We start from the raw sequence: 16,222 nt of genomic DNA on the forward strand, positions 1-16,222 counted from the left end.
AAAGTCACACCTGCTCTTAGGCTTGATCAACAACGGGGTGAATCATATTTAAAGGGGTTGTCCGGGTTCAGAGCTAAATCTGGACATAATCCCATCTTCACCCCTCCGGCACCCCTAATATGAGAATCTGAGCATTTCTTGCTCCAATGTGCTCCCTTGCCCTGCAGTGGATTGCTCAGGGCAAGGGCTTTTTGTTTATACCATTACAATGCTAGGCGGAGGATTCTGTTTTACAGGCTAAGGCAGCGCTAAAGCCAGCCCATTAGTGCCGCTGACGTCACCAGGCTCACTGCTGGACAGAAATACGTCATCTGACCGGTACGTCATCGATCTCCTAAAAATGCCTTTGCACTGCACGATTCAGTGCAGGGTAAAGGAGAGCATCGGAGTATGAAATTCTCCGATGCTCTTAGCAGGGGGGTCGGAGGGGTGAAGATGAGAATATACCCGGACAAAACTGGTTTTAGAAATGTTGTTAACCCTTTAGGTATTCCATAGAAATTAAAGCAAAATAGAGGTGACATTTCAAAATGTCTATTTTTCTGCAGATTTTCCATTTAAATCATTTATTTCCTGAAACACATCAAGGGTTAACAACAAAACAAACCTCAATATTTATTACCCTGATTCTGCAGTTTACAGAAACACCCCATATGTGGTCGTATACCGCAGTATGGGCACATGACAGGGCACAGAAGGCAAGGAGCGCCTTATGGTTTTTGGAGGGCATATTTAGCTGAAATGGTCTTTGGGCACCATATTGCATTTGAAGAGACCCTGAGGTACCCCCACAGTGAAAACCCCCAACAAGTGACCACATTTTGTAAACTAGACCACCCAAGGAATTTTTAAGCACTTAACTCAACAGGTGTTTCATAGAATTTTTTATACTTGGGTGTCAAAATCAAAAATAATTACAACATTTTTATTTTTTTACAAGAAAATTGTTCTTTAGGCCCAAATTTTCTTTTTCACAAAAGATAACAAGAGAATATCCATCCACAATTTACTACCCATTTTCTCCTGAATACAGTCCCCAATTGTGGTCGTAAACTGTTATTTGGGGATACGCCAGGGTTCAGAAGGGCAGGAGCGGCATTTGGATTTTTAAAACATGGAATTTTCTGTAATGGTTTTTAACCACCTCCCGACCGCCTAACGCACCGATGCGTCCGGGAGGTGGTTGATTTGTTCCTCCTGGACGCATCGGCGCGTCATCTCGCGAGACGCGAGATTACGTCACAGCCGGCCCGCGCATGCGCATCGCGGGTCGGCATTTCGCAGCAGAGTATTTAGTCAGCAGCCTGCCGGCCACGATCATTGGCTGGCAGGTTGCTGATTTTTAAAAAATCCAATCAGCAGCCATTTAACCCATCATATTAGTAAATATGATGGGGTTATATGGCTGCTGTGCTCCTCTGCTCCTTCTTTTGGTCGGTTGGTTCCAGCAGAGGAGCACACATCACTGTGAGTACCCACTACACCACACTTAGCCCCCAGATCACCCCAATTAACCCTTTGATCACCCCTTTGATCGCCCCTGTCAATCACTAGTGAAATGAAAAAAAGTGATCAGTGCAAACTGTCACTTTTTTTTTCACTGGTATTGACCGTTAGGTTTCAGTATAATTTAGGCCCCTTGGTTAGGTAGTTTAGGGATCGGTTAGCGTCCAGCCCACCGCACCGCAGTCCGTTATTCGCTGATTAGCGTATCGCTAATCAGCATTTGTACTTTTATAGTATCTGGAAGTGATCAAAACTGATCACGGTCAGATCTATAATTGTATTAGTGTCACTTTAGTTCTCCCTCCACCCAAAACGCAGTGTTTGCCCGATCAGGCCTGATCGGTCGCCCACACGTGCGTTCGCCCACGCCCGCCCCACCGCAGTGAAAAAAAAATTTTTTTTTTGATCGCTGCACATTCACTTTACACGCACTGCGGCGATAAAATATAATCAGTTTTGATATTTTTTATCAACCGCAGCAGCCTCCGGTACTTCACTAGCCTCCCATTTGTAAGACAGGCTTGCTTTTTTTTTCTTGGGTAGTCTCAGGGAATACCCCTAAATTTAGTTGCCCACATGTCAAACAGGGGGTATTCCTCTGAAGAGGCCTACAGGCTTCTGACCCAGTCGGATGAGGAGTGGGAACCCTCATCTGATGAATCCAGCGGGTCAGAATACGAACCTGTAGAAAGCAGTGGCTCTCTGACCCAAAGTTCGGACGAGGAGGCTGAGGTCCCTGATAGCATAAGGCGTACCCGGCCCCGTGTCGCTAGACCGCAGGTTGCGCAGGATCCGCTTCAAGAGCAGCAGAGTGGGGATGATTACGTGGTGAGGCATACACCAGCAGCCCAGCCCTTCCTGGACCTAGTACCAGCACTGCCGTAGAACATGGTGAAGTAGCGAGCACCAGAAGGGCAGTTGAAGCTGGTACGGTGGCACGAGCAGTAGTGACCCCGTCGCAGCCACCGCAAAGACGTGCCCGTAGAGCCCCTAGAATCCCAGAGGTGCTGGCAAACCCTGATTGGCAGTCCCCAACTTCAGCCGCACCTGTAGTTCCCCCTTTCACTGCCGAGTCTGGAGTTCGGGTTGAGACAGCTCAGATCGGTTCGGCCCTGGGATTTTTTGAGCTGTTCTTGACTGCGAAGCTCTTAGACTTAGTTGTGGCAGAGACAAACCGGTATGCCACACAATCTATAACCGCTAACCCGGGAAGCTTTTATGCCCAGCCTTTCCGGTGGAAACCAGTCCAAGTTTCCGAAATTAAAACTTTTCTGGGCCTCCTCCTCAACATGGGCCTGACAAAAAAGCATGAATTGCGGTCATATTGGTCCACGAACCCGATTCATCACATGCCCATGTTCTCTGCTGCTATGTCCAGGACACGATTTGAGACCATCCTGCGTTTCCTGCACTTTAGTGATAACAGCACCTCCCGTCCCAGAGGCCACCCTGCTTTTGACTGGCTCCACAAAATTCGGCCCCTCATAGACCATTTCAACCTGAAATTTGCAGATATGTATACCCCAGAGCAAAACATCTGCGTAGACGAGTCCCTTATACATTTTACCGGGCGCCTTGGCTTCAAACAATCCATCCCAAGCAAGCGCGCCCGGTATGGGGTCAAATTGTATAAGCTCTGTGAAAGGGCCACAGGCTATACACACAAATTTCATGTCTATGAGGGAAAAGATCAGACCCTGGAGCCGGTCGGTTGCCCTGACTACCTGGGGAGCAGTGGGAAGATAGTCTGGGACTTGGTGTCATCCCTTATTCGGCAAGGGGTACCATCTTTATGTGGACAATTTTTACACAAGTGTGGCCCTCTTTAGGCATTTGTTTCTAGAACGGATTGGCGCCTGTGGTACCGCGCAAACTAGTCGCGCGGGTTTCCCCCAACGGCTCGTTAGCACCCGTCTTGCAAGGGGGCAGAGGGCCGCACTGTGTAACGAAGAACTACTCGCGGTGAAATGGAGAGACAAGCGTGACGTTTAAATGCTCTCCTCCATTCACGCAGACACGACAATACTAATTGAGCGAGCAACCCGTGTCATTGAAAAGCCCCTCTCAGTCCGCGACTATAACCTTCACATGGGAGGGGTGGACTTCAATGACCAGATGTTGTCTCCGTATTTAGTTTCCCGCAGAACCAGACGCTGGTATAAGAAGGTGTCTGTATATTTAATTCAATTGGCTCTGTACAATAGTTTTGTTCTCTACAGTAAGGCTGGGAGAACTGGATCCTTCCTCAAATTTCAGGAAGAGATCATCGAGAACCTCCTGTATCCAGGAGGTTCCGTGGCCCCATTCCACCAGTGTAGTTAGCCGTCTACACGAGCGACATTTCCCCAATGTCGTTGCTGGTACCTCAACCCACCCGTCACCCCGAAAAAGATGTCGTGTCTGTAGCAGGAGTGGAATAAGGCGTGACACCCGCTATTTCTGTCCTGACTGTCCTGACCACCCTGCCCTATGCTTAGGGGAGTGTTTCCGAACGTACCACACACAGGTACACCTAGCATAGGGATCATTTCACCAGGATAGGCACACAGGGCTATTAGGGCCCATTCACTCACAGCTGCTGCAAACGTCTCCTTTCACATGGGACAAAGTGCATAACGCACTTCGCCACATCTTTGGGCGATTTGCGCTTTGCACATTGACCCATGGGGAAGGAGAGTTTTGTTCTATAAAGGTAAAAAAAAAAAAAAAAAAAAAAAAAACACCAGTAAGCAAACACGTTAATGTTTAGTTCAAAAAGTTAAAGTTTACATGTTCTGTTCCAAAGTTAAGAAAATTATTGCGTTGTGGCCTGGTTTTTTCTTTTTTTTTTTCTTTCTTTTTTTACCTTCCAGGTGGACCAACTGATCTACTAGCTGCAGCACCGATGTGCATTCTGACAGAAGCATTGCGCTGCTGTCAGATTACATGCAAGTCGGTGTATGCGGCGCTGCAAGACGGGATTTTCTCCTCTGCAGTGACAGATACGTTTGCCAAGGCATACGAGCTGAGGAGGAGGCGGCGTTCATATGCTTTGGCAAACACTTTGTATATGTATATATATAAAAAAATCCCGGCAATGATTTATTCATCCACATCGATTGATGCGAATGGAGAAATCTGGTTTGCCAGGGCATACGAGCTAAGTGGGTATGGATGTAGGGCGGAGCTCCTATGTCCTGGCAGACGCCTTTCCGCTCCATTTTTTTTTTTTTGGCAGAGATTTTTTCATCCACATTGATCGATGCGAATGAAGAAATCTGTGCCGTTCATTTTTTTCTTTCAGCCCAGAGGCTGAACGGAAAAAAAATCTCATTACCTGTATGCTCAATATAAGGAGAATAGCAGAAACTCCTAATGCTGGCCATACATGTAATGATTGCGGAGACCCTCAAATGCCAGGGCAGTACAAGCACCCCACAAATGACCCCATTTTGGAAAGAAGACACCCCAAGGTATTTGCTGAGGGGCATATTGAGTCCATGAAAGATTTAAATTTTTGTCCTAAGTTAGCGGAAAGTGAGACTTTGTGAGAAAAAAAAAATTCTAGGAACTCGCAGTGCCCCTCACGGAATACCTTGGGGTGTCTTCTTTCCAAAATGGGGTCACTTGTGCCGTAGTTATACTGCCCTGGCAATTTAGGGGCCCAAATGTGTGAGAAGTACCTTGCAATCAAAATGTGTAAAAAATGACCGGCAAAACCCGAAAGGTGCACTTTGGAAAATGTGCCCCTTTGCCCGCCTAGGCTGCGATAAAGTGTCACACATCTGGTATCGCCGTACTCAGGAGAAGTTGGGGAATGTGTTTTGGGGTGTCATTTTACATATACCCATGCTGGGTGAGAGAAATATCTTGGCAAAAGACAACTTTTCCCATTTTTTTTATACAAAGTTGGCATTTGACCAAGATATTTTTCTCACCCAGCATGGGTATATGTAAAATGACACCCCAAAACACATTCCCCAACTTCTCCTGAGTACGGCAATACCAGATGTATGACACTTTTTTCCTGCCAAGGTGGGCAAAGGGGCACATATTCCAAAGTGCACCTTTCGGATTTCACCGGTCATTTTTTACACATTTTGATTGCAAAGTTCTTCTCACACATTTGGGCCCCTAAGTTGCCAGGGCAGTATAACTACCCCACAAGTGACCCCATTTTGGAAAGAAAACACCCCAAGGTATTCTGTGAGGGGCATGGTGAGTTCCTCGAATTTTTTATTTTTTGTCGCAAGTTAGTGAAATATGAGACTTTGTAAGAAAAAAATAAAAAATCATCATCATTTTCCGCTAACTTGTGACAAAAAATAAAAAGTTCTATGAACTCACTATGCCCATCAGCGAATACCTTAGGGTGTCTACTTTCCGAAATGGGGTCATTTGTGGGGGTTTTCTACTGTTTGGGCATTGTAGAACCTCAGGAATCATGACAGGTGCTCAGAAAATCAGAGCTGTTTCAAAAAGCGGAAATTCACATTTTTGTACCATAGTTTGTAAACGCTATAACTTTTATCCAAACCATTTTTTTTTTTTGCTCAAACATTTTTTTTTATCAAAGACATGTAGAACAATAAATTTGGTGAAACATTTATATATGGATGTCGTTTTTTTTGCAAAATTTTACAGCTGAAAGTGAAAAATGTCATTTTTTTGCTAAAAAATGGTTACATTTTGATTAATAACAAAAAAAAGTAAAAATGTCAGCAGCAATAAAATACCACCAAATGAAAGCTCCATTAGTGAGAAGAAAAGGAGGTAAAATTCATTTGGGTGGTAAGTTGCATGACCGAGCGATAAACGGTGAAAGGAGTGTAGTGCCGAAGTGTAAAAAGTGCTCTGGTCATGAAGGGGGTTTCAGCTAGCGGGGCTGAAGTGGTTAAGACCCATAATTATTTTTTTTTAAGGAGCTGCGTGAAGGCATATTTTGTGCATGACAAGCTGTAGTTTTTATTGATACCATTTTGGGGTACATTTAGCTTTCTGGTTGCTATTTAATCGAATTTTTTGGGAGGTGATGTGACCCAAAAAGCTGTTTGGTTTCATTTTTCTTGATTTTTTTTTTACACCATTCACTTGATGGGGTAGATCAAGTGATATTGTTATAGATCCGGTCATTACGGATGCAACCATACTAAATATGTCCAAATTTTATTTACACAATAAAAACATTCTTAGAAAAAAAAATAATCATGTTTTTGTGTTGCCATTTTCTTAGAGCCATATTTATTTTTCTGGCTATAGTCTTGTGTGAGGACTTGTTTTTTGCGGGATGAGGGGATGTTTTTATTGTTACCATTTTGGAGTACATACAAATTTTTGATTGATTAACATATGTTTTTTGGGTGGTGAGCTCACAAAAAAATCTGTTTTGGTGCAATGTTTATTTGTTTTTTTTTACAGCTATTACCTGATGGGGTAGATCGTATGATATTATTTTAGAGTTAGAGTCGGTCGTTGCAGACGCGGTGATATCAAATATGTCTCTTTATTTTACACTTTGTGTCCCCCATAAGGTCATATAAGACCTCTGGGGAACATTTAACTTTTTTTTTTTTACTATCGATTTCTCCTGTAACTGGGGCTGACATAGTAGCCCCAGTTAAAGGGGAAATACACCCCCCAGAGACGCTGTACAGCATAATACAGAGCTGTACAGCCTCAGTGCAGGGCTGATCAAGGTCTGTGGAAGACCCGACCATTCCTGCACTCCCCCGGCCACGGTAGTCACATGACCACTGGGCCTGGACAGGAAGCTGTCCAGGCTTCTTCAGTGCTGTGTATACAGCGATCTAGAAGGCAGGGACACCCAGGAATGGTCCCTGCCTTCTCTCTGGGGTGCCCTGCTGTCACGCAGCATGCAGATGCGATCTCTGAAAGGAAGTTCCAGAACGTTCATTTAGAGATAAACCTGACCGCAAAGGACATTTATTGTCAATGGGGAGTCTAGTAGTGGTGAAAAAGGGACACAAATTAGTGGGAAAGGGGCCTGGTGTAATTTATCTTTGTTTACCAAATGCCGCCAAAGTTTATTAACAAAAATATATAAAAAATACTAAACTTTAGGATGCGTTCACACGTAATGGATTCACAGAGGTTTTTGTCGCTGTTGATTAGTGCACAGCAAATCTGCAGTGTTTTACACATGCATCAAAGTGGATGACATTTTAAGAAATCTCATCAATATGCTGCAAAAATATAAAAATAAAAAAGTTGCATAAGTTGACCTGCAGTGCGGGCTCTAAATCTGCATCTTGAGTTGTTTGGCTGTACCATTAGGCAATCTATAGATGTATCAGATTTATCAAACAACCTGAGACACAGTGATAATTCGAGTACATGTAAAGACTCCTTGTCTAGATGTCTACTCTGTCTGGTAAATCTGGCCACTGAACGTACAATAAAAACTGAAGGAGTGTCATTTGACACTATGACAACACATGCTGCTCACTACTTACATCAGTTCCACAGTCTGTTGTCTGGATTGACGTCTGTGAAAGTTTTTTGACCGGTGAAGTTTTGGTATGTGACAGCAGGTTTATGGATGGTGCCCCACTTACAGTGAGCACAGGCTGTGAAGTTACTACCCCAGTGCCAGAAAGCTGAACAACAGCAGAAGGAGTTAAAATAACTTGACCTGGTAAAAACAAAAAAGAAACAGTCACCAAATAAAGCACAGCTCAGACTTCCATATACAGGTGATTATGCATCAGTAACCCCTTAACGACAGAGATATTCCATTTTAATTTTTTACTTGCTGCCTTCCTGGAATCATAACTTTTACATTTTTCCGTTCACATACACATCTAGAGGCTTGCTTTTTGTGGGGCAAGTTGTGCTTTCTAAAGTCACAATTTAGTATTGCATATGATGTAGTGGGAAGCTGGAAAAAAATTATAAATGGGGTGAAATTGCAAAAAAAATTAAACTTGTTCCATAGTTTTATGAGATTAATTTTTACAGTATTCCCTATGTGGTGAAACTGAACTGTTCTCTTCATTCTCCAGGTTCATTACAATTACAGTAATACCCCATTTATATGGTTTTCTTGTGTTTTAATATATAAAATATATATATTTTTTATATTTCCATCTACAGGGAGGTGTGAGGGCTCATTTCTTGTGGAACGATCTGTAGTTTTTATTAATACTTTTTTGGAACATGAACAACTTTTTGATCACTTTGTGATACAAATTTTTGGAAGACTTCAGTTCATTTTCCCCCAACACTGCAATGAATTAGAACTGCCGTGTTTTTCAATTTTCTTAGAACTACAGCTTTAATAGCCTAGAACTCCTCAAAGCGACCCCAGCTATTAGAGAGAAAGAATGGCTTCTGTTATTGGCAGACACATGGTAGCCATGGTACCATATCCGTGCACCATCTCTGAAGAGATGACAGGCACAATACATGAACGGCACATGTCGTTAAGGGGTTAACCATGCATCATGAATTTAAACAAGTGCCACAATTAGAATCTAAAAGGTTAGATAATTTAAAGTTGGGGAACAGGATGGAAAGTTTTAATTCCTAGTTTTGTGTCGGTGTAAGGGGGTACTGACAGCAGGAAGACTTAAAGACACACTACCACAAACATTTTTATTCTCTGACCTGTTAGAAAGGTACATGATGTATACTGTAATGAAGGTACTCTTCTTACCAGTGATTGTAAGTGAGTTATAACCTCCTTTCTGATCCTCAGCTGTCATGCACTCTGACTCTTCAAATCACACAGCACCTTATGTGTGGACAATAATCCAGGTTCTCTATGTATTCCTATGGGAGCCTCAATGTCAGTCTCATAGGAATGAATAGAGAAGTAAATGACTTCCTGGCCTGTGTCAGTTGGAGATCAGAGTGTTGGTCAGATGAAACAGCTGAGGATCAGAAGGGAGATTATAACTCACATATACAGTCTCTGATAAGATTACCTTCACCACAGTTTAAATCATGTTTCTTTCTAACAGGTCAGAGAATACAAATATTTATGGGACCGCTTCTTTAACAGTGACAGGCTCTCCTACATACAGCCTTCTAGTAACCTCAGGAGAGCGATTTGTGAACTTGTTCAAGTCATAACCCACAATACTAATTAGCGATGTGTGCTCTTGGACTTTCACTTCTAAGGAGATCTATAGTCCAGTCCATAAATATTGGGACATGGACACAATTCTAACATTTTTGGCTCTATACACCACCACAATGGATTTGAAATGAAACAAACAAGATGTGCTTTAACTGCAGACTGTCAGCTTTAATTTGAGGATATTTACATCCAAATCAGGTGAACAGTGTAGGAATTACAACAGTTTGCATATGTGCCTCCCACTTGTTAAGGAACCAAAAGTAATGGGACAGAATCAATCATAAATCAAACTTTTACTTTTTAATACTTGGTTGCAAATCCTTTGCAGTCAATTACAGCCTGAAGTCTGGAACGCATAAACATCACCAGACGCTGGGTTTCATCCCTGGTGATGCTCTGCCAGGCCTCTACTGCCACTGTCTTCAGTTCTTATTTGTTCTTGGGGCATTTTCCCTTCAGTTTTGTCTTCAGCAAGTTAAATGCATGCTCAATCGGATTCAGGTCAGGTGATTGACTTGGCCATTGCATAACATTCCACTTCTTTCCCTTAATAAACTCTTTGGTTGCTTTTGCAGTTTGCTTTGGGTCATTGTCCATCTGCACTGTGAAGCGCCGTCCAATGATTACTGAAGTATTTGGCTGAATATGAGCAGATAATATTGCCCGAAACACTTCAGAATTCATCCTGCTGCTTTTGTCAGCAGTCACATCATCAATAATGACAAGAGAAACCGTTCCATTGGCAGCCATACATGGCCACGCCATGACACTACCACCACCATGCTTCACTGATGAGGTGGTATGCTTAGGATCATGAGCAGTTCCTTTCCTTCTCCATACTCTTCTCTTCCCATCACTCTGGTACAAATTGATCTTGGTCTCATCTGTCTATAGGATGTTGTTCCAGAACTGTGAAGGCTTTTTTAGATGTCGTTTGGCAAACTCTAATCTGGCCTTCCTGTTTTGGAGGCTCACCAATGGTTTACATCTTGTGGTGAACCCTCTGTATTAACTCTGGCGAAGTCTTCTCTTGATTGTTGACTTTGACACACATACACCTACCTCCTGGAGAGTGTTCTTGATCTGGCTAACTGTTGTGAAGGTTGTTTTCTTCACCAGGAAAATAATTTTTCGGTCATCCACCACAGTTGTTTTCCGTGGTCTTCCGGGTCTTTTGGTGTTTCTGAGCTCACCGGTGCGTTCCTTCTTTTTAAGAATGTTCCAAACAGTTGTTTTGGCCATGCCTAATGTTTTTGCTATCTCTCTGATGGGTTTGTTTTGTTTTTTCAGCCTAATGATGGCTTGCTTCACTGATAGTGACAGCTCTTTGGATCTCATCTTGAGAGTTGACAGCAACATATTCCAAATGCAAATAGCACACTTGAAATGAACTCTGGACCTTTTATCTGCTCATTGTAATTGGGATAATGAAGGAATAACACACACCTGGCCATGGTACAGCTGAGAAGCCAATTGCCCCATTACTTTTGGTCCCTTAACAAGTGGGAGGCACATGTGCAAACTGTTGTAATTCCTACACCGTTCACCTGATTTGGATGTCATACCCTCAAATTAAAGCTGACAGTCTGCAGTTAAAGCACATCTAATTTGTTTCATTTCAAATCCATTGTGGTGGTGTATAGAGCCAAAAATTTTAGAATTGTGTCGATTTCCCAATATTTATGGACCAGACTGTATTATTCAACTAAGGGTGTGAGAAGATGAGCAGCTGTAACTCAGCATCTAGCGCGTAATCAGGGCCACTTGTTAATTCCACGACACACAGTTTCATTGCCATCTGGAACGTAAGACTTTTGCAGTCATTTATGACACTGGTGTAAAGTAGAACTGACTTAGTTGCCCATAGCAACCTATCCAATTTCACCTTTCATTTTTATACAAAAAAGAAAAAGAACTGGATTGCACATCCACATGCTATGCTTTGATCTCATCCCTGCTACTTAGCAGAAGACAGCGCTACTTGGCACATGTGTACTGCCTCCTATACGACATGCTAACTGAGGCATTAGTGTACATTTTGATCAAAAGGCATGACCCTACCATGCTCTTAGTTGGAGTTCCTGAGAGCTTTGGATAAGGTGAGCTTTGACAATGGTTCACAAGGTGTGGTGCTGCGTGGTGGCCGTTGTCGCTGTTCTGGTGGGTGTTGGTGGTCTCCACACAGTGCCGCGCCAAATTTAGAGTAGGACCCACTCAGAGGCAACCTTGGCGTGGTGAGTCGGCTTATGCCTTTTGATCAAAATGTACACTAAATGTCTCAATTAGCATATAGCATAGGAGGTGGTATACATGCACCAAGTAGCGCTGTCTTCTGCTAAGGCTAGTTTCACACTAGCGTTCGGCTGTCCGCACATGAGCTCCGTTTGAAGGGGCTCACGAGCGGACCCGAACGCTTCCGTCCAGCCCTGATGCAGTCTGAATGGATGCGGATCCGCTCAGACTGCATCAGTCTGGCGGCGTTCAGCCTCCGCTCTGCTCAGCAGGCGGACACCTGAACGCTGCTTGCAGCGTTCGGGTGTCCGCTAGGCCGTGCGGATCCGTCCAGACTTACAATGTAAGTCAATGGGGACGGATCCATTTGAAGATGCCACAATATGGCTCAATCTTCAAGCGGATCCGTCCCCCATTGACTTTCAATGTAAAAGTCTGGACGGATCCGCTCAGACTAATTTCACACTTAGCTTTTTTTTGCATATATAATGCAGACGGATCCGTTCTGAACGGAGCCTCCGTCTGCATTATTATGATCGGATCCGTTCAGAACGGATCCGATCGAACGCTAGTGTGAAAGTAGCCTAAGAAGCAGGGATGAGATCAAAGCATAGCAGCTGGATGTGCGATTCAGTTCTTTTTCTTTTTTGTATATATCACCTTTCATTTTTGATTGCTCCATTGGAAAATGAAAGGTGAAAACTGATAGCCTTAGTTGCCCATAGCAACCTACTTTTACACTCACGTTTGGTGCGGATCAGTCGTGGATCTGCACAAACGCATCCGTTTCAAATAATACAACCGTCTGCATCCGTTCAGAACGGATCTGTTTGTATTATCTTTAACATAGCCAAGACGGATCTGTCTTGACCACTGAAAGTCAATGGGGGACGGATCAGTTTTCTATTGTGCCATATTGTGTAAGTGAAAACGGATCAGTCCCCATTGACTTACATTGTGTGTCAGGAGGGATCCGTTTGGCTCAGATTCGGAAACCAAAACGCCAGTGTGAAAGTAGCCTAAGCCAGTTCTACTTTACACTAGTTTGATAAATGACATTTATCTCTGTACAGTACAGTTTTGATTATTTTGTGAAGCTACGAGTATGTTGACATAGCATATTTGTGCTTCTAAGACTTACTGAATAAGAGTCTTAACTACAAACTTTGTTTGTTATGCATTTCTTTACAAAATGGTACCTTTTGATATAAAATTTCATAAAGGTGCAGCAGTTACCCACCTCAACCAGTGTCTGGCTGAAAGGGCCATTCCTGCATGTGGAGCAGACACCAGGAAGTAGAGAAAATTTGTGATCAGTAATATTCAGAATGGCAGGGGCAGGGGGATCGGCAAGGAGAATTATGACTTCTTTTGCATTTTTAACCCCACTGTGAACCATATATAACCAGAATCAAATTGTCATATACAGCAAGTATAGCAGTAATGCAATTCAGATAATCTGTGTTTTCATTGTCTGAATATCTTTGCGCATACAGCACTGTGCTGCTACATATAAATGTTTGATTTTGCATGTCAGCCATGCTAGCATTTGCTTCATATTACACCAAATGATGTAAGAGTCACCACTGTGGGAATTGAAAACTTCTTCGGCGTCGCAGACCAACCGTGTGATGTGGGTAATTTTTACAATAAGGGTCCATTCACGCGTCCGTTGTTTCTTACCTGATCTGTTCCGTTTTTTGCGGAACAGATCTGGACCAGTTCTGTACACATTCATTTTCAATGGGTCCTGAAAAAAAAAAAATCGGACAGCTCAATGTCTGATTTTTTTTTTCAGGACCCATTGAAAATGAATGGGTACAGAACTGGTCCAGATCTGTTCCCCAAAAAACGGAACAGATCAGGAAAGAAACAAAGGACGTGTGAATGGACCCCAAGTCTGTAAATTCAAAGGTAGTCGCGCTGACAGGCACACTTCAAAGTGTCAGAGTGCAAAATCAGGAAAAACAGCAGCTCTTTTCGTGTATCTATGACACAGACTTCCTCCAGCAGGCAATCTCTAACAAACGAGTTCCTCCTGTGGATTACAAAATTGTGCCGCACATAGTGAAGTTCCACTAATCCTAACCTCTTAGATGCTTTTTAATATACTCACAAGAGTCACTAAAATTCAGGCATTGAACAATAAAATCTGTAGCACCGTCCGACCCGGGTTTTGCCAGAATAGCTTCGTCAGGGGCAAATGTCCCACCCTGCCTTGGGCGTTCCTTTATACCACTGAGGGAGCCGGGTAGCACACCCCTTCCCTTATGTTCATACATTTAAAACATTCTCCATAAAATTCCAATACTTTTTCTTGCATAAAATTATAGATCATGATACAATATAATCTATCACACATACCTTTGGTAACGCTACCTCAATCCTAAACACCACATATACCTCTTTTGTGTCCCTATTCACACTGCGGCAGGAACCCGCTATTCAATCAGACATGGTTTCAAATCAAAATAGACATTTAATCCGCTGATTATCTGGGAAGGAGAGGAGGAGGGATTGAGGAATTTTATGAAAGACCTGAATAACAACACTTGGAATTTAGTATTTACTAGTAAGATCAGTGTGGAGAGGATTAACTTCCTGGATCTTACCATATCCATTGAAGGGAACTCCTTGAAAAACAAAACCTATTTCAAGTCCACGGATGTCAATGGCTACAGTTGTCATTTTGGACCTTGGCTAGAAAATATACCAAAAGGCCAACTGATGAGAATTAGTAGGAATTGCACCGATAAAAAAAAAGACTATGAGGAACAGGGCAAACTGATAAGAAAACTGTTCGAGGAAAAGGGGTATGATGAAAGAAAAATACAAAAAATATATATGAGGAAGTGGGAGCCAAGTTGAGGAAAGGAAAACAAAAAAGGAGAGAGATGTAAAGAATAAAGAAAAAGATTTTAGGTCTACCTTTTTTACCCAATATTCTGAGCCTGCTGGTCCAATGGAAAATATGCTAAGAAAAAGACTGGAAGGTCCCAAAAAAATTACCCAACTCTGGGGGATGTAATTCCAGAAAAACCCAGCATCCCATAATCGGAAAGCCCCTTATATACGCAACTCATTGGTGCACAGCTATATTCCCATTGAAAAGAAAAAAGAAACTAAAAACCAGCATTGCCTGCAGGAACCGCTCCAAAGAGGACAAGAAATGTCGGAATATACAAAAGGTGACTACAGAAAATGGTACAGAATATAATATCAAAGGAGAGATAAGCTGTGAACATGCAGGGGTGATTTATTATTAAAGTGTCCCTGCAATCATTTGTATGTAGGGAGGACACTACGGAAATTGAAAACACGGCTCTAAGAACATACACACATTAAAAAAAGGCCTGGAGAGTCATAGTGTCTCGATGCACTTTACATGATGTCATAATAAGGACCCAAGAGGGCTTTGGTTTGTGGGTTTGGAAAAGGTGGTCCTTTTAGTAACATTAACCGCAGAGAGAGTGGATCTACAGGTTCAATTCACTGCAACCCAGCGGATTAAATGTTGATTTTGATTTGAAACCATGTCTGATTGAATAGCGGGTTCCTGCCTCAGGACATAACAGAGGTATATGTGGTGTTTAGGATTGAGGTAGCGTTACCGAAGGTATGTGTGATAGATTATATTGTATCATGATCTATAATTTTATGCAAGAAAAATTATTGGAATTTTATGGAGAATGTTTTAAATGTATGAACATAAGGGAAGGGGTGTGCTACCCGGCTCCCTCAGTGGTATAAAGGAACGCCCAAGGAAGGGTGGGACATTTGCCCCTGACGAAGCTATTCTGGCAAAACCCGGGTCGGGCGGCGCTACAGATTTTATTATTCAATGCCTGAATTTTAGTGACTCTTGTGAGTATATTAAAAAGCATCTAAGAGATTAGGATTAGTGGAACTTCACTATGTGCGGCACAATTTTGTAATCCACAGGAGGAACTCGTTTGTTAGAGATTGCCTGCTGGAGGAAGTCTGTGTCATAAGCTACACGAAATGAGCTGCTGTTTTTCCTTGATTTTGCACTCTGACACTTTGAAGTGTGCCTGTCAGCGCGACTACCTTTGAATTTACATTGGCTTCATATTGTTTGGAGATGCTGGTCTAGCTTTGTTTTTTGCATATAAAATAATACCACTGGATAACCCCTTTAAAGTACTAGTTCTGGGACCTGCAGGGAACATAAGATTGGTGGGAGTGCTGGGTGTTGGACGCTCACCAAACGGACACTTGATAACCTGATCTCAAGAATAGGTAAGCAACATAAAGATCTTGAAAACCCCCTTTGAATAGCCTCTGTCAGCATGATCAACCCCCTTGATTGACAGGGCTAGAGGGATATCTCAGTATGCTGAGGGGAGAGCTGTGTTCCAGCATGTACATATCACATGCCTTACT

General features: G+C 42.8%; 1 protein-coding gene across 2 annotated transcripts in view; it reads right to left on the reverse strand.

Moving 5' to 3' along the window:
- Nucleotides 1–16,222, reverse strand: part of ATF6 (activating transcription factor 6) — a 313,452-nt gene that overhangs the window by 204,853 nt on the left and 92,377 nt on the right. For both annotated transcript variants that reach the window (XM_044302165.1, XM_044302164.1), the window contains one exon: nucleotides 7,959–8,137. In XM_044302165.1, coding sequence (XP_044158100.1) covers nucleotides 7,959–8,137 — 179 coding nt within the window. The remainder of the gene's footprint in view (nucleotides 1–7,958; nucleotides 8,138–16,222) is intronic.

This window comes from Bufo gargarizans, chromosome 7, assembly GCF_014858855.1.
Source record: "Bufo gargarizans isolate SCDJY-AF-19 chromosome 7, ASM1485885v1, whole genome shotgun sequence".
NCBI lineage: Eukaryota > Metazoa > Chordata > Amphibia > Anura > Bufonidae > Bufo > Bufo gargarizans.